Below are 27,951 nucleotides of genomic sequence, written 5' to 3'. Positions count from 1 at the left end.
TAACAAAACATTTTTAAATAAAAGAAGCAGTTACACTTTTTTTTTTTCTTTTTACATTTATTCACTGTCGGAGCTATCCATAGTTAGGACCCAACGACATCCTCTATTAAATATTGGTTGTGCTATTTCATAGCTTAAAGATCCAGAGGAAATTCTAGCCCTTATTTTGTTTTCATTTTTTTTTTTTTTATTGATCGAATTGTTGCCTCGTTTAATTTTAAATCTTTAGCAATGACTATTACTTTCTCACCAGATTTTAACCAATCCAAAATTTTAACTTTTTCTTCAAGGGATATACATTTTCTGCTCTTTGTGCAATATGCAGTGGGTCAGGGGTTAATCTCGTACTGACCACTTAATCTGCACAGGCTGGTAAAGCCCGATCTCGGAGTCGTAGGATGGCTAGGAGGGCAAATCGAGTGGGGAGTGCGTCGGTAAGTCGACAGGTTTCCTCGGATAGACAGGAGACAGGTTTAACAATTAACAAAATAAAGGTTTATTATATAACTAAAGTAATTTACAGGAGATACAAGTTACTGATTATAGCTTAGATGCAGATAACATAAATTTATCTATAAGGGAGCTGTAACTATTCACTGTGCCGCGTGAGAGTTTACAAAGAGAGTTATATTGGCGGTCAGTTATACCTTATGTCGGAGGACAGTATGCGACGATCCTTCTGAACTATGGAAGCTGGCTGTCTGTCATAGGCTTATGTCTTCTACCGGCTTCTCCTCGGACAGGATCGGGACGGGAGACACTGTATTCAGACCTTCCTGAGGATCGCGCGGAGGGACGATCGCACTGAGGGGACGATCCCCTGAACTTCCCGTGACGATCGTTTTTATACTATCGTCGTTGGCACTGAGCCAACAGGTCGTTCACTCGTTATGCTGACTAATTAGCATGTGCGCGTTGACTAATTGACAAACGGACGATGTGTAAGATGACATCCGATCTATTTCCGTTATATTTTTTTCCATCCTCTAATGAAAAAATATGTTAACCCTAAAAATTTTCGAACTCAAACCCCTCGGGCTCACATATACATTTTCTGCTCTTAGAATTCTTCTCCATGGCAGAGGTCATGATGACTAAAGACAAAATTTTAAATAACGTAAAAATTATAAAATTACAGTACTGTATTAAACTTTTGTTTAATTTATTAATTTTATTGATATTTAATATTAATTTATTAATTAATTTGTTAATTTTGTTCAGTTTAAGTATCTAATTTATATACTATACAGATGATAGTAAACTCAACTTACCTGCCTAAACTCTCTGTAGCGTGGCTGCCCATCCACTATTGGTCCAAATTCGACCAATCCTGTCACGACACGAGTAGGCGATGACATTTTACCAAATTATAGGAGGTTTTTTTTAGCATGTTTGTACAAATACTGTTGCAATTTTTTTTGCCGTGATATAGGAATCTGAACTATAGGAACCTGTGTTATAGGGGGGTCTACTGTATATCAAGCTGTATTAGGTCTAATATGTAATTGTATACAAAGCAAGTGGTAAGCATGAGTTATAGGTTCAAGTCCTACTCGGGGCTGATTCTTTTCTTCCAGAATATTCTAAATTAAAAATTAATTTATTAATGAAACCAAACAATTACCAGATTTAGTGTCTGTTTAGTTAAACTTCTCCATTTTTCATTCTTATATTTTACCAAATTTAAATCAGACTACTTTACCACTACTATTAAAAATTAAATACTGAGTAATTTGGTACTAGAGGTAGATGTTGGGTGCTATCTCTTATTAAATTTAATAATTATAATTAAATTAATATTTATTAAATAACTAGCAGACTCGGCCATGCGTTACCGTAGCACCATCTATTATAAATGTATAACACTTCCCCTGCAGGTGGAATATCGAAAATCCTTTGTAGTGTACATTCTCTTGATATACCTTATTAAAACACAAAAAAACCTCATCTGAAATAGTATAATTGAAGCCAAGTTCTTCATGGTAAGCCTTAGTCCTGTCCCTCTCCCTGCGGGGTGAATTTTGACATCTAATTTATATAAAAATGTACGAATTTGAATGCAATGTTGTGTCAAAATTTCAAAGCAATCAATGAAAAACTTTCGAAGATTTGAGATTTTGAACGAACGAACTTTCAAACTTTTTAACTAAATATTTCATACTTTTCTAGGTGAAAAATATTTGTTTAAGAAAAACTAAGACACACTAGTAGTAAGTTAAAATTGTATGTGGCACCATCTGTTATGAGATTGCATAAAAAAACTGTTTTTATTATTAACTCGCGGGGGAAAGAAATTTTAACATATATATTATATAAAAACACGCCCATATTCGAATGGAACGTTGTGTGAAAATTTCAAAGCAATCAGTGAAGAACTTTCGGAGATTAGCTATTAGGAACAAAAGGTCATTACATTTTTATTTATATAGATTTAGAATATTCTGAAAGAAGAGTCTGCCTGGAGTGGGATGTGAACCCATAACAGTAAAGTATAGTTGTTGGAAAGTAGCCTAGTTTAACTCTGGCAATCAGTTTGTTTCATTATAAAATATCAACTTTGATATGTTTATATATAAAAATTTAATTTACTTGTAATTATTAAATTCAGGTGATGGTGTCTTAACCACTTACCTCTAGTCAAATTGCTTTGTTCTGACCACTCAGCTTTATAACCTTAATCAACCAATTTTCCTTTGTCGTTAAAGTTGTGTTATTCCAATAACAAGAATAAGGAATAAATTCGGTAGCATGAACTTCTCTGTCTACAGAGAACTTCATGCTATTATGCTGCCATTATTAATTACCCTTAATAAAGCTCAGTATAATTTGCCAGATTGTTTGATAATACTAGTGTGTTTCTGGTTGACGTATATGTTATATAAAAATGGCTGAAACAAACTGCTCTATTACACAATATTAACCATTACAGTGATCATTAAAATTAAATATGTACACACACAAGAAAACCTTTTAAATATGTAGCCATATTTATTACATTCTAACGTTTTCGATCATATTCAATGACCTTTTTCAAGAATAAATGAAAAAAGAAAAATCGAACTCCTAATTGAAAGCTAACTCTAAAATTTGAGTTAACAATACAAGCGTTTTGGAACGTTTTTAATTAAAAGGATATTTTACAGGAACGAAGAGCGCAATCTCTACATAAAGGCTGTCATTATGTAACCACAGTGGCTGTTAGAACGTTAAAAAGTATGACGTTCAAGATATAAGATAACATAAAATAAAAATACCAACATACATAACATGCCAAACATAAACAATGTGACGCACAAATACATTAGTTTAAGAGTCCTTAAGTAAGTTGCTGCTTTGCCATTGTTCTTGCCGCTTATAATATACTTGCTTGCCAGGCTGCTGATAATTTGCTTGCATCTCGGAAGTTGATAGCTAATCCTTTTTGGCTGGTTTTGCAGATATGCCAGGCTTCAGCATACTGGAGGTGCTTTTTGTCTCGAACTATTTGTATCAATCTAGCTCGGTCCAATCAGCTTTGACCTCTTGAAGGTCAGCTAAGACGTAAGTCGCCAGCGCTGTGCATGGCTGTCCGCTTCTTATGTTTCTCTGATATTCTGACAGCTTTTCTTTGAGGGATCTTCCGGTAGCTCTGATGTAGAACATCATATTCTGCCTCCGCATGTCTGTAACAGGGATACTGTAGACCCCTGGAAGCGCTTGTCCACGTCATCTTTGTCTGCCCTTAGCAATTGATAAATAGTAGGATTCCTTTTGTAAATTATTCTTTTCTTTGTAGCGGCTCCTATTTGCCTATAGATGTTGCTCAGCGAGGCCTTATACTTCATCATTGTAAACTCTTCTGTATTTTGTAAATTTTGCACTTTGCCACGTGTATTAATTTGACTAGTAATAGCTTTGATATTAACCCCATCCCTCTTGGCTAGTTTATTGATGTAACACAGCTCTTCACTTCTGTCTTGGGTACTGCTGCAGTATGAGTAAGCTCGTGCGATGAGTGCCTGGAATGCGGCTAGTTTATATGTTGACGGGTCGTGTGAATTCCATGGGATAAATATCGGATTGTACGTAGGCTTTCTATAGACTTTAGTGCGAAAATCCCCTTTGCTATCAAGTTGTATAAATAAATCCAGAAAGTGTATGAGCGTATCACTTTCTTGCTCAATTTCAATCTCGAGTTTTATTTTTTCACACCAGTTATTGGTTTTGTGTATGTTATTAACTTTATCCCACTGTGGTGGAAAAGTTTGACTCATCCCATTTTTAAGTACTGGATGACATTATTTTATTGGTTGATAATTTGATCTGTTAATAAATTCAAATAAAAATTTAGTTGAAATCCATTAACTCATTACTGAGATATTATCAGTTTAATATGCTTAGAAGGAATTTTGAAGTTCTTAAAATTTTGCTGTAATTAAATTTTCAAGAAAGCAGGAAAAATGCCTATCAGAGCACCTTCATGCTGTTTATGGGGACTTTTCATTATATTCTACTGTAGAATAATTGGCAAATCAATTCTGATTATGAAGAGAGTCCATTGAAGGTAAACCATGCCAAGGAAGGATCTACTAAAGGAAACATCAATATTGTGAAGAAAGAACTTTTTGAAAGACAGCTAAAGACAAAGGAATTAGCAGCAAGATGTGCTGTGTGAAAAATCACAATGCTTAGGATTGTATTGGAACATCTTGATATGAAGGTCATTGCAAGTGCTGAAACTTCCTTCTTTAGTTCAAAAGGAATAGTGAGATGTTAATTTTTATGCCTTTGTGAAGACTGGGAGAAAGAAGTTATTGAATCATTTGCTCCTGAGGATGAAACTATAGTTCTTTATCATGATACATTCTAAGAAAGGGAATCAATAGAATGATTTCATCCTGATTTTTCAAGGCTCAAGAAAGCAAATGTGACACAATCTCAAAAGAAAATCATAGTAATGATTTTTTGGGAATCTAAGTGGATCATTCTGACAAAGAAATAAGTACCTCCTTCACTAAAGAATATTGTGCTTGTTTAATGCGTCAATTGTGGAATGCTATTAAAAAGGTTGCGAGTTGTGTTGCTATTACACAACATGAATCAATGCACATATCAGTTCTTGTAAAGGTTTTTATTCAAAAATGTTACTTCAAGGAATTAAATTATCTACATTATCACCTTGGTCTAGATCCAAATGATTATTTGTTCTCAAAATTGAAATCGGATTTGCAGGGAAAAAATTCAAGACTAATGAAGTGCAGTCTGTAGTGATGGTACATTTTGAACAGAAGGATTTGGACTATTTTGCAAATGTAAAGAACTGTTAATAAAACTCTTAAGAAATGTATCAACATACAAGGAGACTACATTAAAAAATATTTTTTAAATTTATTTTTTTCTGTAAATTATGGTCAGGCCAGAAACTTTTGGACCTTACTATGTATAAAGTTTCATATTACAAGAATTATCAAAAGCAATAAAGGGTGATATTTTAAAATTATACAAATAAAATTCATTTCTAGCAAAACAAGAACGGTACAGTTTTGATAATTCAAAGTGGATGGGCCGAGACTACCTTGAATTACAGAAAAATCAAAATATTCAGAATAATAGAAAAAATCAGAAGAGATGAAAGAAAGAACAATACATATGTAAATTCAAAAACTATGCACTAACAACAAACTGCATGTACTTTAATGAATAAAGAAACTTGCCAAAGCTATCTGTAGGTTAGGAAGATAGTGTTTTTCCTGATTGGCCTGAGGTTAAAGCAAGTTTTTATATTTTTATTTTTATGTATATACTGAACATAAAAATATAAACATCTAAACCCAATAGTTATATATTAAAGCCAAATAGTTGCCAAATTATATTGAGCTATATTACTATTATTATTGTTAATTAAATGCTAAGTAATTTGGCACTGGAGGCAGGTGTTAGGTGCTATCTCTTGTTAAATTTAACAATTATAATTAAAGTAATAGTTTAATAATTAATTTAGAAGGTTCTGGAAGTGAGTATCAGACAAAGGTCAAGGTAACATAATTGGCAAAGCAATCTCATGGTAAGCCCAAAGCTTCAGATCAATTCTTTTCTTCCAGAACCTTCTAAATTATTAAAATATGTCTATGCTCTATGGTTATATTGTGGACATACCTAAATATTTATATATGTTTTTATAATTTATTTTGTATACCGTGTTTCCCCGAAAATAAGACATCCACAGAAAATAAGACCTAGCACAGATTTTGCTGAATTGCGAAATATAAGAAGCTCGTGCGATGAGCGCCTGGAATGCGGCTAGTTTATATGTTGACGGGTCGTGTGAATTCCATGGGATAAATATCGGATTGTACGTAGGCTTTCTATAGACTTTAGTGCGAAAATCCCCTTTGCTATCAAGTTGTATAAATAAATCCAGAAAGTGTATGAGCGTATCACTTTCTTGCTCAATTTCAATCTCGAGTTTGAATTTTTCACACCAGTTATTGGTTTTGNGCACTAATTGGTCATCGAGTCAGATGTTGACGCTATAAAAAGGTGACAGTTCGACACGCCGGATATACATCACTCTCGTCTAAGTTCAACTTGAGAATTTGTTTGTTCAATAATAAATGTGAATTCTTCTTCCTGGAAAAAATAAGACATTCCCTGAAAATAAGACCTAGCGCATTTTTCAGAGCAAAAATTAATATAAGACACTGTCTTATTTTCGGGGAAACACGGAGTTCAAAATAATGTTCTTTATTTAGTTCACCTGCAGGTGAACTAAATAAAGAACATTATTTTGAACTATAAGACTAGATATCTGCATCCATAATTTTCCAGTATAATAAGTCCTGTTAATATATAGAAAGTACTAGTATACAAAATAAATTATAAATAGTTAAAAAGGACAAAAAAGCATAATAATTCATTTATATATGTTGTTATACTTCTAATTGATTTTCCATTGAATTTAATATGAGAATGTTTTGATGAAATTTTATGATATTCTGTAATTTTCTTGATTGAAAATACATCAAGAATATTAATGAAATGTATTATAAGATTATTTTATTAATATACTGTGATCATTTGAATTTAGTATATTTAAATGTAAGAACATACTTTAAAAATTTAAAAATATTTTTATAATTTCAGAGAGACCAAGAACACAAACTGCTGCAATGTCATCATCATCACAACCACAAGTAAGAAACTTAATATGTTACATTATTTATTTATTTACATTTAATTGGAAACGTCAGAGACGATTGTATTCCACCCTAATAACAAAAAAAAATATCTCCAATAAAATGATTACAAAATATAAAAGATATAACAGACATAAAAAAAAATTGTTATTCTAAAGTGATTTGTTAAAAAAAATTTTCATTATTAAAAATTGTCTCAATTCCTGCTTTGATGGAATACGATAAACAGGTATTTTATTAAAATGGGAATTAATGTGATTGTTGTTTATCAATAACTGAGGGTTAATATTGGTTTAAAACTTTCATTTTAAAAGTGATATGAAATGAAATGTACTTTTATTATTCATTTATTTACCACGTGAATATTGTAAAGATTTGTGTTGAAGGTCAGGTACCCATTTTTGAATCTCTAGTACTTGAGTATAGGTATACATCTATTATATAGGTGATTCAGTATCTGTTCCTGTGGGGGCCCAGCTAAAAATTACACATATATGAAATATCATTGACTAACAAAATCATTTCTTAAATGATTTAAATTGTTGGAAAGGTTTATCTAATGTATTACTTGTATTCATTTTGCAAACTCAAATTTTTAGTTAGTTAAGATAGTTACTTAGAAAATAGATTTTTTGAAATTATTGAATTATTAAAATTTAAAATAAAATATTTTATTTTGTTATTAAGCTTATTATAACCTTTTTAGAGATTCCAGCATATTGCATTAGAAAGGCAATGTATTTTCCATGCAGAAATACTTTCTCAAATTCTCAAAACCAAGTACAGTCTATTCCATAGATGCATATATGTCTACATATAAAAAATAAATAAATTATAGTAAACTTATAAATAAAATACAGAAGATACAAAAACATCTTCATTCCTTCTGTTTTCAACACCAGGAACTAACAGTCTTCTTTAGCAGAGATGACCTTTTATTGTAGGCTATGACTGCCACGATATGCAAAACAGTTAAAAATATTCAGTGATGATAAGCCATAAAAAACTTGTAAAAATTGTATATGTAATTTAAAAATGACAGTTGGAAAGGGGCAGAAATAAAGATATTTTTATATCTTCTGTATTTTATATATATTGTAAATATACAGTCTGCCATTTTTAAATTACATATACAACTTTTACAAGTTTTCTTTGTGGCTTATCAGTGAACATTTTTAACTGTTTTGCATATTGTAAGAGTTGTAGCCTACAATAAAAGGTCATCTCTGTTAAAGAAGACGAACAGTCTTCTTTAACAGAGAAGTATGCATGCGTCAAATGCCAATGACTGACAGCTGTTTAGCGGGAAGCCTTATCTTTCAAATGCAGTACCTCTTGCTTTTGTAAACAAATCTGTATAGCCGTAGTCTTAGTTTGCATTAGAGTTGTTTTTGTTTCATCAGGAAAATGTTAAGTGTAACAATAGAGCAACGAATTGTTGTGAAATTTCACATGAAACTCGGAAAAACTGCTACTGAAACTTATAATTTATTGAAAGAAGTGTATGGCAATGAATGTTTATCGTGTGCACTTGTTTTTGAGTGGTTTAAGTGTTTTCAAGATGGTCGAGAAGATATTGAGGATGATTCACACTCTGGTTGCCCTTCCACATACCTGGCGACTATTCTGAGTTGTATTGTTAAGCTAACGAATATGATAAAAACCAGTTTCTATCGGAACCATATGATTGGCATTTAATCAACTGTGAAAATGTTGTTCTGAGCCATGCATTTTGTTTCGGTTTCAGTAGCCACATGCGATAACTAAACTTTTGTTATTGATTACTCTCGAGCTGCTGTTAAAAAAGTAAAAAGAATTCTGTGTGTAGTGTCCTTGTAATCCAGAGAAAAGGTTCTTGGTAGACAACCAAACAGCAATTGGTTAGAAAAAATTACGGTTTATTTTATAAAAATATTTTTAATTATTCAAATGCATTTCGGGTTAGTTTGTGTTCCCAACCCCTCTTCAGTGCTGTTAAAAATACAAAACAGAGTAAGGTTTATGACATTGGTAAATATGATGTTAAAAAGGACAGAAAAAATACAATATCATAAAAACTTGCATATTATATAATGGTACATCTTAAATTTGTGTTTCTATATTTTTATCACATAGGTGTATAATCATTCTTTATAACATGGAAATTTTATAAAACATTGTGGTTTAACATGTTTTTTATAAAAATATACAGTTAATCATTTTTAGAGTATCTATGAACACTTACATTTGCCAGTAAATATGTATTATTTCTGAAAAGCATAAAACAGAGTAAAAACCGACAAGTAATGCAGGGGTGCACAACCTGCGGCCCGCGGGCCACATACGGCCCCTTATCAATGTTTATGCGGCCCGCCAGAGGGTACAGGCCAAATCCCTTCTTTCCAAGTTTCTAAGTGTAGAACTTTTCCCTTTCACAAAATCATTAGCACCCAACTGTTTTATAACTTTCCCTGAAGTGAGAAATGGGGAGTTGTTCTATAAATAAGTCTATTTCTAGCTAACACTTTCTGGTTTAGATATGGAATATTTTAAGTCTAATACATAGTATTATAACAAATAAAAGAATCAAATAGAATAAAATTTTTTTTTTTGAAGAATCAAATAGAATAAAATGATGTTAGAACGTCATTTCTGATGTTATTAGGAAGTTTCTATTTTGGCGGGAAATCTTCAATTTTATGCTTCGGAAAACTTGCTTATTCGTCTAAATAGTGTCAAATAACAAAAATAAGTGAAAATAGCACTGAAAAACCATGAAAATAACGATTTTTTAGCATTTGTTTACATTCTAGATTCTGATTGGTATAGTCGAATTTGAATCAATCTTTTCTGAAAAGACACTTATTCGTCAACCTAATGTCATTCAAACTAGAAAAAACTAACCAGAGTTCAAAAAGGAATGTACAAAAAGCTATAAAACCAATAATTTACAACAATATCTCTCCATAGACAAAGAATAGAAAAAAAATTTTTCACATCAAATTTATTATTATTAAGTTGGACCAAGAAAATTAATACTGTAGTTGGAATAGAGTCATTACGACTAAAAGGAAGCCATTTGCATTAAAATATTTTGGATTTAATAATTATTACAAACCGCGTCAAGCCATAAACTTGTCAACAAAGAGGGTTGTAAAATGATTCCGTGTAGCTAGAAAGCTGCGGTTTCTTTTGTTTGAAAGAAAACAGATATATTTAGGTTATTTAAGTAGTAAATTAATTGGAACTTTTTATTTACTTTTATTTTTACATTCTTTTTTTCGTAAATTTAAAATTAAATTATTATTTTTAATTTTTATTTTATTTGAAATTTAACAGTTGTAAACTGTGTTATATTTGTGACAGAAAACAAAAACAGATTGATTCTAGCACCAATTTGAAATGAGATATCACAATTTTAATAATTATATTTAAAATATTCATATTTTCCACTGCACCGCATTAATCACTTTTGATTCATTTCTGAATATGGGTAAAACTGACGCGCCATAAATATAAGTTAGGTAAGAATGGTAACCACATTTATGATGGATTAATTTGTAAGATTCTGAGATTATTCATGTTACTGCCATAATGGTTGTCTTCCATGGGTGGGTGATTAAGACCGGAACTGGTTGTTTGGACGGCTGTCAGCATTACTCATAGTGTATAGTTCTGATTTGGTTTGCTTTGTAGCGTTGTAAAATCGGGCAGCCTTTATTGAAAGCATTATGATCAGTTGCAAGAGCTTTACTTTCCGGTACCGTTTTATTATAATTCCTGCAATTTGAACATATGGGGTCTTTTTTCAGATTGGGGCACTCTTTAAACTTGTGTTTTTTTGCACAATGGGTACACCGTTGTTTCTCTATACACCTGTATGAAGTGTGCCCAAAGCCTGTACAGTTATAGCATCTAATGATGTCTATATAATCGTCAATTACAATCGAGCTCCACCCCAAATAAATTCTTCCTTGCTGCATTAAGATGTTCCGGATATCTGGTCTCACACTCAAGACCGTGTGGGTCCGTTGGTTCCCGCCTTTTGGGTGGAAACTATGAGAAACCTTAGTTGTGTCAATGAACTCCTGTTCACTGATTCCCTCTTGAATCTTGGCATTCTGATTATATATGTCTTTTATTAGGTCTGCCTCCTCCGAATTGGTTGGGACATTAAATAAGATAATCTTTGGGGATTTCTTCTTCTTTTCAATAAGTTTTATTTTGTCACTAAGAGCCTCTTCCAATTGCACCGCTTTTTTTAAGGCTTGCAGGTCATTATCCTCCAGGACCTGGATCTTGATATCTCCCTCAGAGAGGGGTCTTATAGTTTTGATTTTTATCCCCAATTGTTTGGGGTCCACATGACTTTGTAAAAGCTCTAGGGTTTCCTCCGGAGTAGGAACTGGCTCATTAGGGTTTTTAATAGCAGAGATGATAATCTCGTGATTATTATACTTCGGATTTTTAATACCTTCTAAAGCCGCAGATTTTTTGGCTATCAGTTTAGTGGTGTTACTTATAGGGCTACGATAACGTTTAGTAACCTCAGCATAGGTACCTATACTAGGTTTTCCATCGTTTTTAGTAAGAGCTTTGACGCGCTCCCTTAATTTGAGAACCAGACCAAAGATCTGGTTCGCCGCCGAATGCATTTTGATAGCCGCCTCTTTAACGGCACCTTGGACTTGTTCCTTGGACTTCACAGAGATGTTTGAATTAGCAGGGATGTTATTAAGGATAATCCCAAGTTGCGAGTTAATGTTAGCGATCAGGTCCTCCTCAGCAAAACTGTTGTTGGACAAAGCACAATCCGTGACCTCTGCGATGACAATCACAACACAGACACAATATGCCAAGAACAGGCGAAATTAATAAAGCGAATGATATAATACACTTGGGTGCACGAAAAACGCGACCCGAAAACGGACGAAAAAGCACCCGAATTAGGATCAGGTAGGGTAACTGACCCGGCCACGTGCCTCTGGATCCTTTGTGCAGCACCAAAGTTAATATAATTATATTTCAAAAACTAAATCACCGATCGAGTCCAAATTTACAGGATAGATGGAGGGCAACGTGATAAAGGTAACACCCGAAGATTGTTCACTTCTGCGGCCCGATAGGCCCGCACGACGACCCGAGGTAAAAAACATGTTGACCACGAAAAAACAAGGACCAGTTGTAGCAGATAAAAACGGATGACGTCATTTTAAGGTTCATTAAAATCCGATAAAAATGATATGCTGGAAGTCCGCTTACCAGCGGAGACAGCCCGGAAAAAGTTGCCGGAAGATCTGGAATTTCTGGGTGGCGTAACTTCTGATCCGCTTCACCGATCCGGAAAAAACTGACACCAAACGAATGCTGATGAAGAACGTAATCCAACGATATATATTAATCCATATATTGATGAAAAATGACGGCAATGGAGCAATCTAAAACTGGAGCACATACACACACAGCTTACCAAGTTCGCGACCTAGATGGCGCTCAGTCATTATGGCATAGTAGTACATTTTGTGCATGTTGTTTTCCAATACTGTCTGTGGGATGTATTTGTAGTATGGTTCGTGGATGTCTAATAATTTGTGTTACTTTGCAAGCTCTTGGTGTATTATATTTGCTACTTGATTATGTCTGTGTAAATAATCTGTCTGTGCCAAGAGCTTGCACCCAGATGTAATGTGTTATATAATTTCTGGCATGATGTGACATTTTTTGCATGTGTCATTTGTGAGTGTTGTATCTTTGAGTATGTGTTTTCAGTATATATTAGTATTTATGACCTGATCCTGTATGGCAATCATGAATCCTTCCGTCTCCCCAAAGAGACATCCTTGAGCTAACCAGCTATTTGATGAGTTTTGTCAACAAAATCCTGGACCAGGTCATAAGGATGCCTGCCATGGAGTGCCTTTTGAGCCCATGATTGCTTGATGGTGTCTGTGCTTTTTATATGTTGTGTCATGTCTGTATGATGTGAGTGTAAGCTTAATGGTGTGTTATTTGAGTCTGCTAGAGTTACTGCTTTATGTAACTGTGATGTTTCTTGTTTCTTGTAGAAAAACTCTTGCAGTGACTGTATTTGTCTGTAGTGAAGGTTAACTATGTCAATCAGGCCACGTCCACCATCTTTACATGGAAGGGTTAATCTTTCTATGGCAGATTTAGGATGATGTTGTTTATGCTTAGTAAGTGTTGTTGTTGTTTTCCTTTGGAGTTGCTCAAGATCTGTGTGAGTCCAATGTATAACTCCAAAATAATAAGTGAGTACTGGGACAACATATGTGTTTATTGTTTTAACATCATCTTATTTTATCAGTGAATGAAATACAAGCATAAGAAACACAACAACTGTGATAAAACTATATAAATAAAACTTGAAATTAATAGAATATGTAAAAGTTTACGTCGCACCTTTCACCTTATGATGGCACACCGGTTGTGGAACACTGACATAGTGGATCTCATTAAATTTAAAGCATAATTAAGATAAAAAATAAATATCATGGAGGATTTTATTTCAATTTCCATAATTGTTTTACAATATTTTCTTATAACTTTTTAAAGATATTAATTAATTTATATTAATTAATGTCTTTAAAAAGTTATTAATGTTATTAATAACTTTTAAGGTTAAAAGTAAAATTTATGTTTATTAATTAATTAAAAATGTATATATAAATTTCTATAATATAAATATGAAACAATTTTGAATGTTGTTTTTCTATATTTTTTTCATTTATATTACAGCCTCCTTCTAATAACAGTAGTCCTTTTGTTCCTTCTCCACATGGCCATCCATCATTTAGTCCTGTTAGACTTGGTTCAAGAGGATCTAGTGTTGTAAGTTATATATATATTTTTTTAAATTATATATATAAACATACATTTAAATACTTTCAAGCATAGTATTTTATTTGATATTAAATTTTAGGTTTTAATATGTATTGTTTATTGATATCAGACATCTTCAATTTCTTTAGGCTGACAGTAGAGTTCCTAAACCTCCAAAGCCACCAGATAAACCTCTTATGCCATATATGAGGTACAGTCGAAAGGTGAGAATACTTTACAGTGAAAAATATTCATGACAGTTTGAGTAATTCCTTTATTTTAATCAGTTTTTATTGTAAGGTTGATCATTTTATTAACAATTTCCAAGTCTTTTTTTTTATCTTTCTTTTTGTTATTGATAGTTCTTATTATTAAGCTTTTTCCTTTATTTTGGTATTGAGATTATGATGGGTGGGAAATAAAATTATCTTCATATGATTTTGTATGACAAACTTCAAAGTGATTGGGGAGAAACCATACAGCATTTGCTTATAGTGACTTGGAAACCTGAAAGAACAGAGATTGAATTATAAATTAAAATTATGTTATTACGTCTTATTGCAATCTTTTATCATTTTATTCTTATTATGATTATTAGATTAAATTTTCTGAAATATTGTAATTTGTAAATAAAAATATTGTGTGTTTGAAATTAAATTTTAGAACATATCTAGCTTAAAAAGTTTAAAATCTGGTAATAAAAACAGTTCATATTATCTGCTTATATGACTACAATTAATAATCCAGATTTACAGCTTCTTAAACTAGAATTTTTTAATATATTGTATTAAAAATTATAATCATATGAAAGTTGAATAGACTTCATTCAATTTAAAAAACACTTGGAATAAACAACAAATATTTCAAAAAGTAAGTCCATGTTTAAAATAGTAAATAACTATTATTTTCATACTTTCCATTTCAAATGAATTGGATATAATTCTTCCTATTTTCAGGTATGTAACAAATGGATTAAATCAAGTTTAACTTCAAGTAAAATTTTTATGGAAAGCTAATATATATGTTTGTTATTATTTTCATATTTTTAGTTATGAAATAATAATGGTGATAAAAATTTTGATGTTTATTAGTATTTATTACATATTTTCATTTATACCAAATTATTTTGAATTATATATATTTAATAATTATAAACAGTTTTTTAGTACTGTTGTTGATGGCTTTTAAAAAATGATTTTTTAACATTTACAATTTTTATTTTTTTGTTTGTCTCATGTATTTTACAAAGATAATTTGAATCATAATCATTGTTTTATTTGTTTATTATATAAAGTAAAATATATTAATTAATCCTCACTGTTTAATTTATCTACTTTCAGTTATTTAACTGATATATTTTATTATATAAAATTTTCATTTAAAAATATCTGGATTATATAAATTTAAAGAGAGAACAAATTTGTTAAATCCAATATTATTTTAAGAATATAATTAAATAATAAAAGATTTTGATTATGCGTTATTTCAGTCATAAAAAAAATAAATTAACTTTATGTAAATTATATTTTATTTTTAGATGTGCGTGAGAAAGAAAAGAAAATTCTTCAAAAATCAGCATTTTTACAAAGCCTTTCCACCAGTATTTCTCCATCCATTGTTATAATAGCAACAGTAGCTACATTTTTAGGTCATACATTAAGTGGTAATCCATTAAATGCTCCTCTTGCCTTTACAGTATTATCTGTATTTTTAGCTTTGCAGTTTTCTATTGGAACTTTACCTTATGCTGTCAAAGGAATTTCTGAAGGAAGAGTTGGGTTACAAAGAATACAAGTAAATATATTACATATCAATATTTAAATAATTTATTCTATTATATCAGATGGCATATGATTAAACTTCATTTTATACAGGTATCTCTCATATAACACAGTAGTTACATTCCAAAAAAGTGTTGTATTATGTGAATCCATGCTATATAAAAAGGACATGCAAAACATGAGGTTATGTTCCAGAAGTTAGCAAAAGTATACTATTCTTTTTTTGTTACTGAGAAATATGTTTATTAAAGCAATCAATAATTAATTAACAATCACAATTTAAAATACTGTATTATGCATTAATATTAATTTTAGTTAAATGAGGGCATTTTCTTTTTACAAAGTATCATCATCTTCTGAACTTTTTTGTTGATCTTGATCAGAAGTATCAGCAATATTTTTTATTTTTATCATAAAAAATGTTTATGGATGATGAAATAAAAATAAAAATATGTTACTAATTGAAAATTTGTTTCGTCAAATACTGAGTGGCTTTTTTCCAGAATTTGTGTTTGAATACTGAATTATTTGAGTACTGAGATAGCATTGTATTTTTTTTATTTTACAAATGATTGCTTATCTACATTTTTAAAAAGTTTAATAACACTTACCTAAAATTGTTTAAATAAATTTTACTAAATACAAAGATTAATATATTAAAAAAACCACAGTGACAATCTTAAGGGCTAAAGTCTGAAAGCAATGACAACAACACCTGGTTGATAGNAGTAGTAGTAGTAGTAGTAGTAGTAGTAGTAGTAGTAGAACCAAATTTAGAAGCATAACATATGCAAAATTGATTTAAAAATCAAAAATAGTTTATTCTCTAGTAGGGTTTGGTAAAACTTGGTATTTTGAGACTCAATGAGTCCAAGTCAAGTACATATTTCTGAGTCAGAGTCAGTGTTTAAACACTGGATATCTGTTTCCATTTATTAACTTTTGGTATCTACAATACACAAAAAACAACAAAAAAATCTATATATTTTTTTAATGAAGCCCAAATAAAATATTTTTGTGTAGTTTGTTTTTATGTAGACCATACAAAGAAATTTCATTCATTTAGTAAATACAATTAACTAACTAAAATTCATATCCTGCTCCACAGACACAGAACCAACTTTGGTGCACTACACTACAAAACAAACTTCAGAGTTCTTCAGATGCAACTGAATGAACCAAACTTTTCCTCTGACATGACACACAGAGCATCTCAGATGGTTGGAGGCCATAGAAATTTTTAAAGCTAATTTTGAGTCATTCAGTATAAATTTTAAGCATGAAATGGTGGTGTTGGTGGAATGGCAAAATTATAGTCATTAGTTGAATGATCATTATGTGCATGACCATGCTTATGCAGCATTAAATTTATATTTTCAAATGGTAGTTTGAATTACATTGTTTTCAAAAATTTTTTTACAAATAGGCATTAGTTCTGATAATGTTCCATTGGGTAACTGTTCAGTTGCACCTGAAGAAGAACTTCAAAGGAGTTGGATAACATTTTTGTACTGTTTGTTTTTTGTATTATATGCACTGGAAGTTGGTTCTGTGTTTGTTGTACATATATTTTGGTGTGGAGTGGTGTGTATATTAAATTCATATCCTGTTCTGCAAACAAGAGATGATGTTTTGTAAACACCTTTTTAATTATAATTACCAAATTATTGTTGTTTGAGACAATACTTTTTTAATGACATTTCAAATGTGCACAAAATGAATCACTTATACAAAACAAGTAGAAGTAAAGCAACTAAATATTTATAAAGTTTACTATAAATATGCATAATATTTCATTTAAAGGTTTTTTTTTAAACTCTTTCTTACTCATTGTGGTCTAGCTGAACCTGGGTGATGATGGATGGGACCAACTTATCTGGGGAAAACAGCTCACAAAATTCCAGGGAAATTGCTCTTCCCAGACTTTGCCCCAGATTCCCATAGCAGTAGGCTGATACCTTAATCTTGACCATCTTACTGTCAACTTTGAGACCACTTTGAATAATTTCTGAACATTTGATTTTATGGCATATTTTTCTTCAATCTACTTTTTCTTTCAAAGTTTTATAAAATAAATAAATGAACATGATGTGTACTCATATTTTAAGAACATGTTGCCAGCAGCAGATCCCGCAGACTATAAAAAAGGGCATCATACACAAGAAGATATCTGTATATACATACAGGTATCCCTTGATTAACACAGTTAATTAATCCCTCAATGCTACCATGTATATCAAAATTGTGTTAATGAAATACAGTGATACTGTACCTCAGTACTTGGCCAAACAATCATGGCCCACTAGAATAAATTAATAAATATTTTTGGGCTGAAATTTGATAAAGTTATAGACCTATAAATTTTCACTGTTGTCTATCTGTGTCCTTCATTAATCTCAAGAATGGTATTAGATAAATGAAGGTCAAAACCAGATATGGAGAGCTTAGGAACAGGAGGTCCCGAATAACTATATATGAACTTTCAGTTTGCATCGAAAGTCATGTTATTTCAATTCAAAAATTTCCTCCTAAACAGAGTTAGATAGATGACCAGCATGACTATGGTTAACAGGAAAGGTGTGATGTAGTACAGGGCAAGACACTGCTAAAATTAAGGCCTATGTTTTAAATTGAATAAATTAAAAATACGATTAAAAAAAATTACAGCCCAGCATTGTGACAGTGTCACAAATAACTGCTCATTATTTTTATTTTGTTGTCAGTAAAGAAGTTTTCTATAATAAAAATAAGTAAATTGTTTTAAAATAAAATGAAAACTTAGAGCTCCCTTGGGAATTAAGAAAAGGGCAACCTTGAAGAACCAGGGGCACATGTCCTAATTGATGGGAGCCCCTGGTTGTCGGATCTATGAAAGATTACTTGATTATTATTTGTTTCTGAATCAGCATCAGCATGCAATTTCTTTTTGTGATTTGACTCTTTTTTTCTTTTTAACTCTTAGTAGTACACTTTGAAGGCACTAAGAGGACCATTTTCAGTAAGCCCGTGTGGGTTCAGTCAGCCCACAATGATGGGATGGCCAGATATGAGGGACAGGGCTTAACATTTAATATTGTTATGTATTGGAATTTTTCAATAGACAAACTATTGAAAAATTCCAGTACATTTTTATTCTAGGTCTCCAGAATTGTTAGCTGTCTGTGGGTGTGAACTATTTTTGGTTTTCTTTATCAAGTCTCAAACTGTCTTAAAAATTCTGTTGTGCATGCAGTAATATTAGTATTGTAGATGTGATGACAAAACTAAGCTAGTTGTATTTTATATTTACTAATTAAATTTTGTTTCCTTGCATCTTTACTGATAATGCTTCAGCAACTGACAATTTCTATTCAGTTATGTTATATACTAACTTTTGACTCAGGCTTATTGAGTTTTAGATTGAATATTGAGTATGAGTAAAAAGACTCAAAAGACTGAGTCCAAATACTTGGACTCAGTCTTTTTACTCAATTCTACTAATTATGATAGTTTTTTGTTAGATAAAAATAACATGGTTAATTGTGACCAGAAATATAAAAAATAATGTCAATAAAATTTAAAATTTCTTAGAACTAATACAGGTTTATGATATATATTATTATTTCAAGATTTATATATGTTAGTGTGAATTTTAAGAATTATCATTCAAAGTTGTGATAATTTTTTCCTTTTTGTTTTCAGTTGTAAACAATTTGGTTTTTGTTGTTTTTATCTTCTGTTAATATTAATACAGTAATCCCTTCATATATGTGAACAATTGATTGCACAAAAACTGCATAAATGGAACTCTAAAAAGCTATTTAAAGAGATCTGTTCCATATTTTCAAATACAATATTTTGCTCTTACTAAAGTAGAAAAGTTTTAGCTAAATTTCTACATAAGAAGTTACTGATAATAATAAGTGCACTTTTTGATATAAATATCATTTATTTTCATAATTATATTATTTAAAATTTGAAAAGGTTTTCATCCTGTTAAAGTGAATTCTCATAAATGGAGGAATTACTATATGTTGAATTCTTACTTTATTAACTAAAGTTTATTGATGTATTTAATTATGAAATATTTAATGTTGAAGAATTCGATCCAAAATATATATATGGTGTGAGTATAAAATTAAAAATTCAAAAAATTTAGTGTTAAAATTTATAATGTGAATAATTATTATTGTTATGCCATAACTGCTTCAAAAGTTCATTTAATGTTCTTTGATTTTCATTTTATATAATTTAAAAATGTAAATAATACTGACCATAAGTTATTAGAATATAAATACTGTATAACACTGTACTACACACACACTAAGTATAGTGTTGTTTTATATATATATAAAATTGGATTTTTAATTACCAATAAGTGCTTTAACTGGATAAGGAAAATATTTTATGTATTTATAAATACATAAAATATTTTCCTTATGCAGTTTATTTTTATTATAAGTTTTGCTTTAAATATTCTTTTAATGAGCACTTAAAATGTTTATTGAGCTTTTAAAACTTTACTGTTTTATGATTCTTTTGAAATATGAATTCAATTTTTCATTTGAATTGATAACGTGATTTGGTTTTTAAAATTTAAATTGAGATTATATTCATATTTAAATTTATTAGAAGTAAACCCTCAGTTTAATAGTTAAAACTTTGTGATATAAAAATTTAAAACATTTTTATTTATGGATGGAGCATGCTAAAAGATTGGCTTTAGAGTCAATAAGTATAAATTACTCAATGTCCATTATAATATTATTTTATTCATATTTACATGTCATAATTTAACACATCTTGCGCATTCAATTTAATGGACTATTGGAATAGCATTTACCCTTCCTTAATTTGTCCATTAAATTGAGGGTTTACTGTATTTTAATGTTTTGAAGATGAAGGAGAAAGTAGAATAAGTGTACATAACTTGTGAAGAAAGACAAACATATATTTCATAAATAATCTTAATGGTCTATTTGTCATCTTAAGAATTTGTCCATATATCTTTGTTCTAATTATGTGTGATGAGATTAAGTTTCCACAGTTCCTTTTAATGTAATTAAAAGGATTTGATGCTGTAAAATTAGATAAGTGCTTCACATATCATATTACTAAAATGCTTTCTTAGTTAAAATTGTTTTAGCTTGGAGATGATGATTTCTATCAGGTCTTACAAGTACAGTTTAACTTGATTATAATGCCATCGGATGTAATGACAACCCTAATATAATGTCAAATTTTTATCAATCCCATGATTTTACTATACTAGATAATGTTAAAAAACCCGCTTGTAATGACAAAATCCTGTTTTAACATCATATTTGAAGCACACTCAAATTTACAAAATTAGATGTGACAGTAGGTTAGTCTGCATAGCTCTCATACTTGTGTTGTAGTTTAGCATCAAATCAGGTAAAATGGCTAGCTTAAAAAGGAAAGTGTTAACGTTAGACTGCAAAGTAGAAATAATTAAAGCAGTTGAAAGTGGAAGAAAAAGGCAGATATATGCAGAGACTTTGGTTTAGTAAATTCTACAGTGCACACAATAATAAAAAACAGAAAATTTTGAAAAGTTTCCAAGATGGCAAGGGACAAGTGAAAAGGGTCTCGTAAAACTTCGTCGGAAATAATGAACAAAATCTATGACTTAGAAAATGACATGACATTGATAAAAAAATTTTTGGTGAAAAATGCCTAAAAGTGAAAGATATTGGACTTCATTGATAGATAAGCAAGAAACAAGAAAATTATCATCCAGGCATTATTAATGCCTGGATGATAATTTTCTTGTTTCTTGCTTAATTTAACTTTCTGTTACCTTTTGATTCCACATTATTCTCAGAACCAAAAGTGCCGCCATTATCGAAACTTGAGACAAATAAAAATTTCTTATAAAAGGTAATTTTTGAAAATTTTAATTACATCGTTGTAAATTTAGGCATAATAATGTAAATAAAGTTTTAAACATTTAAGTTTGCACTTTTATACATACGATATTAAATTAGATAAATTTTATAATAGATTCTTAAACACACTTGATACTTTTATGGGACTGAAATTATGACCCTGCAGATAATGACACTCGGTTATAACATCAAAAAATTGCTGGTCCCATGGATGATGCTATAAGCGGGTTAAACTATTACGTCATCATCATCATACAATTTTATATATTGAATATTATTTATTTAAGCTTGAAGATAGTATGAGTTGAAAATTGAAAATTAAAGCTAGAAAATACAATTTTCCTAGCTTCAAATAAAGTAATTATTCATATAAAATTTTTGCTAATTTTGTCAGAAAAAAATAGTGTCATTTTTCTTCTAATAATAATGCAAATAATAAACGAATGTTTTGGATTTTAATGTTAGTTATTTTTATTTCAGAATTAAACATACTTTGGGATACAATCTCCCACTACCAGATTACACTGTTACAAGTTCCAATCAGTAATCTATAAAATTCAATCTGTAATGTTGGAATTTGATGATAGGAGATAGTATCAAAAAAAAAAAAAATGTAATTCTAAAGTAAAACTGATCTATTTGGACAGCTTAAGAACTTATCTTAGTGTTAGTGAACTTCTCTTTATAATGTAGAGTCAGTTATCATGAATAATAGTCTGAACCTACATAAGTAAACTACAATATACAAATAAATAACAAGTTATACAGTTTTATAATAACTTTTTGAGTCAAAATAAAAAATAAAACTTTTGTGTTAAATAAACTATATTTTTAATAATTCAAACATTTTTGGTATTTTGAAATATCATTAACCAGACAGCAACAAATGAATCTTGAGTGGAATTGAACATGTTTAAAATTTAAAAATTTGTACAGAAANAAATATACTTACTTTATAAATAAAATTAAACCATTTTAATTCTACTAGGATAAATGTTTTATAACATAGATGATTGAAAATATTCTTTTTAAATTCATAAAATGAAATAAATTCATGGAATTAAAAGATTACAATTCATTTATATAATTTTATGCATTGAATTTTAACTCTCTAACAAATTTGGTAGAAAATTATAAACCAGAAATTGTTAAAAGTAACATGCAAGTTACATTAAAAACATATCAATATGTAATAATGTGAAGATGTAATTAGTACTGTACATCGGTAAATCCTTAGATTTAGAAGTATGGTGAAGCGTCAAAAATCCAGACTAATTGGGCCTGGACCCCATCCGGATTTTCAAATTGTCAGGATTTAAAAACACGCGTAAATTAGTGTTTTAAGTACTGTAAACTTCAAATACATTGTAATCGAAGTTTAGGTGTTCTGAGTTCAAGCCATTATTTCACAAGAAATGAAGTGAAAATTACAAAGATTCGAAATATAATTTACAGAATTACTATATTTAAAGAAAAATACACTGATAATATTTTAGAGATTAAAAAAATTTACGAATTCTGAATGAATGTTAGAACATCAACGAAGCACGATCTACAGAACATTAACACGAAATTACCATTGAAAGGATTAATATTCATTTTTCAACGAAGGAATCCGGATTATTTTTTATGCTTTACTGTATAATAAAATTAAAAAGCACTCTTATTTATTTTTTAATGTTATGTTATAAACCATAAAAATTTTAAAGTGCATAACAACAAATTTTTAATGTTATATACTTGATTTTAGTTTCTTTTTATGTTGGTTTGTAAAAGCGGATTCAAAATAAAATTAAAAAATCATATTATATTTACACATAAACAAGGCAAACACATTATTTGTTTTAATAATTGATTAAAGTTTTAATCAATTAAAAACTTAAGCGATTTAACAGTAGAATTTACATTAAATTTATTAATTTAAAAAAATAAACTAGCGAAAAGTATTATCGATATGTAGTTTCTTCGTAAACTATTTTGGGATCAGAAAATTTAAATAGAAATAGAAAAACATATTTGACGTTTGTCCTACGTTAGTCTTGTCTATCGTGATCAGAAACGGCGTATAAACTCTACAATCTTGTATTCTGTCATAAGCAAATGTTTACGTATAATAGGATTTTATAGAAAAAAACAAAAATCAGCAATATTCGAATAAAACAATTGTAAACAAAACACTCGAGTAATAATAATAATAATAATAAAAAAATTTAATATTTCCGAGCCTGAAAACAAATCGACATTATGAGTAGCGATATAGAAAAATTCACCATACAATACTCGATGCTTTTTTAAATTAAAATTCAAGAATTTTTTTTACTGTTTTATTTATAAATCTATTATTACATAAACATTTTCAATATTTATTGTTGATTCTAGATATTTTAAAAGAAAATATAGGCATGAGTATAATAATGCAGAATTTAAATAAAGAAGATTTTTTTTCGTGTTTTTAAACTTTAACTGAAAATTCTCATATTGTATCTCATTATGAATGGCTTTTGCATTAGAGTCAATTCTTTGGTTGTTGATTTTTAGTCTTATTATTTCGATTTAATAAATTTTATTGGCCAAACAAATTAGAAAATAATGCAAGGGTAATTTTATTCTTTTTAAATACAGTTGTAATGAACAATAATACAGATCAGTACTACATTAAAAGCATATATTTTTCCTTTCGAAGATCATCAATCCAACATTTTACAAATAGTTTTTTCAAAGTCTTAATTTTCTAGTTCATCGATTCAAATTATAATTAAATTAATAGAACTTTTTTTTTGAATTTTTAACTGTTCTAATTATTCTACATAAAAATTCTTCTCGATGGACTTTTTATAAGCTCGGAAACATTTTTAGAAATATTCTTAAAATTTCTACATAATTATAATGTGTCGTGTTAAACCAATAGGAAATGAAAATAATAATAAAAATATCAAATTATAATTAAAAGTTTAAACGTGTCACTCAGTTCGTTGACGTATATAAAATTTTAATTTAATAATAATTCACATTCACGTTTCTTAATTTTAAGAGACTCAGTTTAGCCTCGATGAAGGTATTTGAACAAGAAAATAAATTAATTACTGAATACAGCGTAAAAAAGAGGCTTATAAACTAACTTAGATACCCTAGTTTTATGTATTGTATTATTAAATAAGATGATTTAAAATATAAAATAAATTAATAAATACCTAACAGTATATCAGTGTACAGAAAAACTATTAATACATGTCAAAATAAAAAAAAAATATGCTTACCCAAACAAGAATGAAACTAATACCATAGCAGCTGCAAGCAAGCTAGTTATTACAATACAGTGTGTGTGGGTTCACTAATCTGATAACAATTTCAAAGAATTTATCAGTTTTAATTTTAAAATTAAGGCAGTTTCTTAAATAACTAGAAGATCTACAGCCACTTTTGGTAGTTCCATCTCTTACTCTGCTTGAAAGTTTTCTTGTATGCTAAAATTTGTTATCAACAGTCAAAATCCAAATCAGTCAGTTCAAAAATTCTATTTAAATTCAATTAACTTAAGATATTTCACAAGAGTTATAAATTACAACATTTCAGATATTTACAATGTAGGTTTCACACACACAAACAAACAAAATAAATTAGAGTTCAAATAGTTCATTAATCCTGAACAGGTCTTTTGAAACTTGCAATGCAATCCCTGAGACTTAGCTAAATGTAAGCTACTTCTGGTGTTCGTCGAAGAAACAGCGAGACAAAAGCAACCTTGCCTCTAACTTAAAGTTAAACAACCTTCTGATCGGAGTTCCGTTGATCAACTCAACTTTCGACATGAAAGTTGAGTTGGTCAAGCCAAGCTTAAACTGAACTTAAGTTTTCCGCCTAAACTTAAACCTTTTTATATGGATTGAAGGCAGGATTGATTGACCAATTAGCACTTTGTTGCTCTGTCGGAGGTCCGCTGGTGGTCTGATAATCGGCAGCCAATCAGCGAGCACGCATTCAAAACCAACAGTTATTTCTCCAACTGAGTTTCTTTGGCATTGACTGTTACTCGTTTGAAATATAGAAAAATGTGGGAATTGTGTTTCTGCACAATTCTATCCCAACATTAACTGTCTAGAAGATGATCAATATATAAAACGTTACTGTTTGAGTGAGTAGAACAGAGGCATATAAACCTGACTGTTCAAAAACAGTGATGATTTTTCTATCCTTTCTCTCTCTCTCTAAAACTGTCTTGGCACTAATACAAGAAGCAATTAAAAGGATGTAATTATACTTGTAAAAAAAAAGGAGAACTAACTTTAATAAAATATTGTGGACATAAGGTACATCCACAGAACAATATTACCTCTGGAGTCTATCATACATGGTGGAAAGTGGGAATAAAAAATGATACTTTTCTTCATATGTAAATAAACTTGTTGTTAAGATAGCCAGTTTTCCATAAAGCCATCTTTGATATCAATTTCATTATTTAAGTGCTTGGAGGAAATAATGAATGCTGTTCTGACATATATGGTAATGGTAATGCTAGATTCTTATATGGGAGGTTGATAAGACTCAGGGGAGATTGATTAGTAGAGAGAGTGGAATTTATGAACATGTTTAAAAGTACCCATGCATAAGATTAAGATCAAAGAATGAAATTAAACTATTTGCATCTCCAAACTCAGTTTTGTGGATGGTTATTCTGAAAAGTCACAACTGTAAAAAGTCATCATCTGAACCATTTCATGCAATGAGAACATCATCTACATCAGGGATGTGTAACCTTTTGGCTCCTTTGGACCACATTTGAAAAAAACTGTTTCAGGTCACACACAAACTATAAAACTATATGTGAAGATGACATGAGTAGATTTGCCATTCTAGGCCAGACCAAACAACAAAATAATTTTTATAGTCAAAATGTAGCCAATGTGCCAAATGATGTTTTTGGCCACTTTGCACAAAAAAGGTAGCCCATTTTTTGTACAAAGTAGCCAAATCTTTTCATTTGAGGTACAGTGCATAATATACATATAATTTATGGTGGCAGACATTTTTTAATCCATTATAGCCCAATGTTCTATTTATACAACAGTATTTTTTCGGGCCTTAGCATTTTAAATAAATCTATTCTGAATATTTTTGTTCAGATTTGAAGTGTAAATATCTGTGCTTGTGTTGTTTTTATTTCACTTCATGGTGTAATCATTTGTATCATGGTACTGGTCAGGACAGTTCAACATATTTGCCTGTACTATACAATCTTTCATCTGAATATAATTTTTTTGTAAATAACTGAAGTAATTTATAACCTTTTTATAAGAATTATTGTTGAAGGTCTTGTCTATACTAAATTATTTTTATCTGGCATAGAATGTTTCTAAACTTAACTGCCCTATAAATAGGATGCTGAACTGTAGGACTATAGTAATTTCTAATTCATCATACTTAGGTTCTGTTTGATCAGAATTGATTATTTTAAAAAAAATCATTCAAAACTACTGATGAAGCTTGTGGGTATTTATTTTCTGAGCATGCTGAAGCAGATTTATTAGCTCTTCCACAAAATGAGATGAACTTACTGATGAGGAAGCATTGGACAATGAAGATATGGGTAGTTTGAGCATCATTCAAGATATCACTGAAACAGTTGAACTGAGGAAATAAATATGGAAAAAACCATTGGGTAGTACAGTTATAGAGAATATGCAGTCCATTGTGAAAAATACAAAGGACTATTGCATTTCTTTTACCAGTTATGTACTTTTGAATGAACTGAGGCAAAATAGTTCTCATGCATATAGTGCCATCTGAGAAAAAAGAAATGGAAAATGCCCCTTTACTAATTGAAAAAATTTACAGAAATTACCTAGAAAATTTGGAAAATTGCCTATTTGATTGTAAGATGATGATACTAACGATAAAATTGAATGGCAGTTAGTGCAATTATTAGGATCAAATTATGATACTGTTCAACTTCTTTCTTATATACAGAGATGGAACAAACAAGCTAATGGTAAAATGTCTGTACATCAACTGTCAGTAATAGAAAATTATGAAAGGTGTGGATCATCATGATAGGCTTCTAGAAAAACATGCAATTGCAAAGAGGTAAAAAGTAGTGTTGATGCCTATTTACCAGAATTATCAACTTTGCTATAGTCAACAGATTTGTGTTGTATAATACTATTCATGGAAAAAACTCCATATCAATAAAAAAATTTTAATGGAAATATTGCAGTGATGTATCTCAAAATTAGGTGTGGAAATAAAATAATGAGAGGATGGGCTCTTGGCTTATCAAACACTGGTAACATA

The 27,951-nt window shown here is 30.0% G+C and overlaps 1 protein-coding gene across 1 annotated transcript in view; it reads left to right on the top strand.

The window, feature by feature from the left end:
• The window catches only part of LOC111626476 (SWI/SNF-related matrix-associated actin-dependent regulator of chromatin subfamily E member 1-like), a 70,054-nt gene that overhangs the window by 6,850 nt on the left and 35,253 nt on the right, over positions 1-27,951 (top strand). Inside the window, exons 2-4 of the mRNA XM_023369852.1 lie at positions 7,123-7,172; positions 13,911-14,003; positions 14,144-14,218. Of these exons, the coding sequence (XP_023225620.1) occupies positions 7,123-7,172; positions 13,911-14,003; positions 14,144-14,218 (218 nt within the window). The remainder of the gene's footprint in view (positions 1-7,122; positions 7,173-13,910; positions 14,004-14,143; positions 14,219-27,951) is intronic.

This window comes from Centruroides sculpturatus, unplaced genomic scaffold (assembly GCF_000671375.1).
Source record: "Centruroides sculpturatus isolate CEXI.00-Female unplaced genomic scaffold, Cexi_2.0 scaffold391, whole genome shotgun sequence".
Taxonomy (NCBI): Eukaryota; Metazoa; Arthropoda; class Arachnida; order Scorpiones; family Buthidae; genus Centruroides; species Centruroides sculpturatus.
The sequence above is the reverse complement of the archived record's forward strand: the minus strand, read 5'-3'. Positions and strand labels throughout refer to the sequence as shown.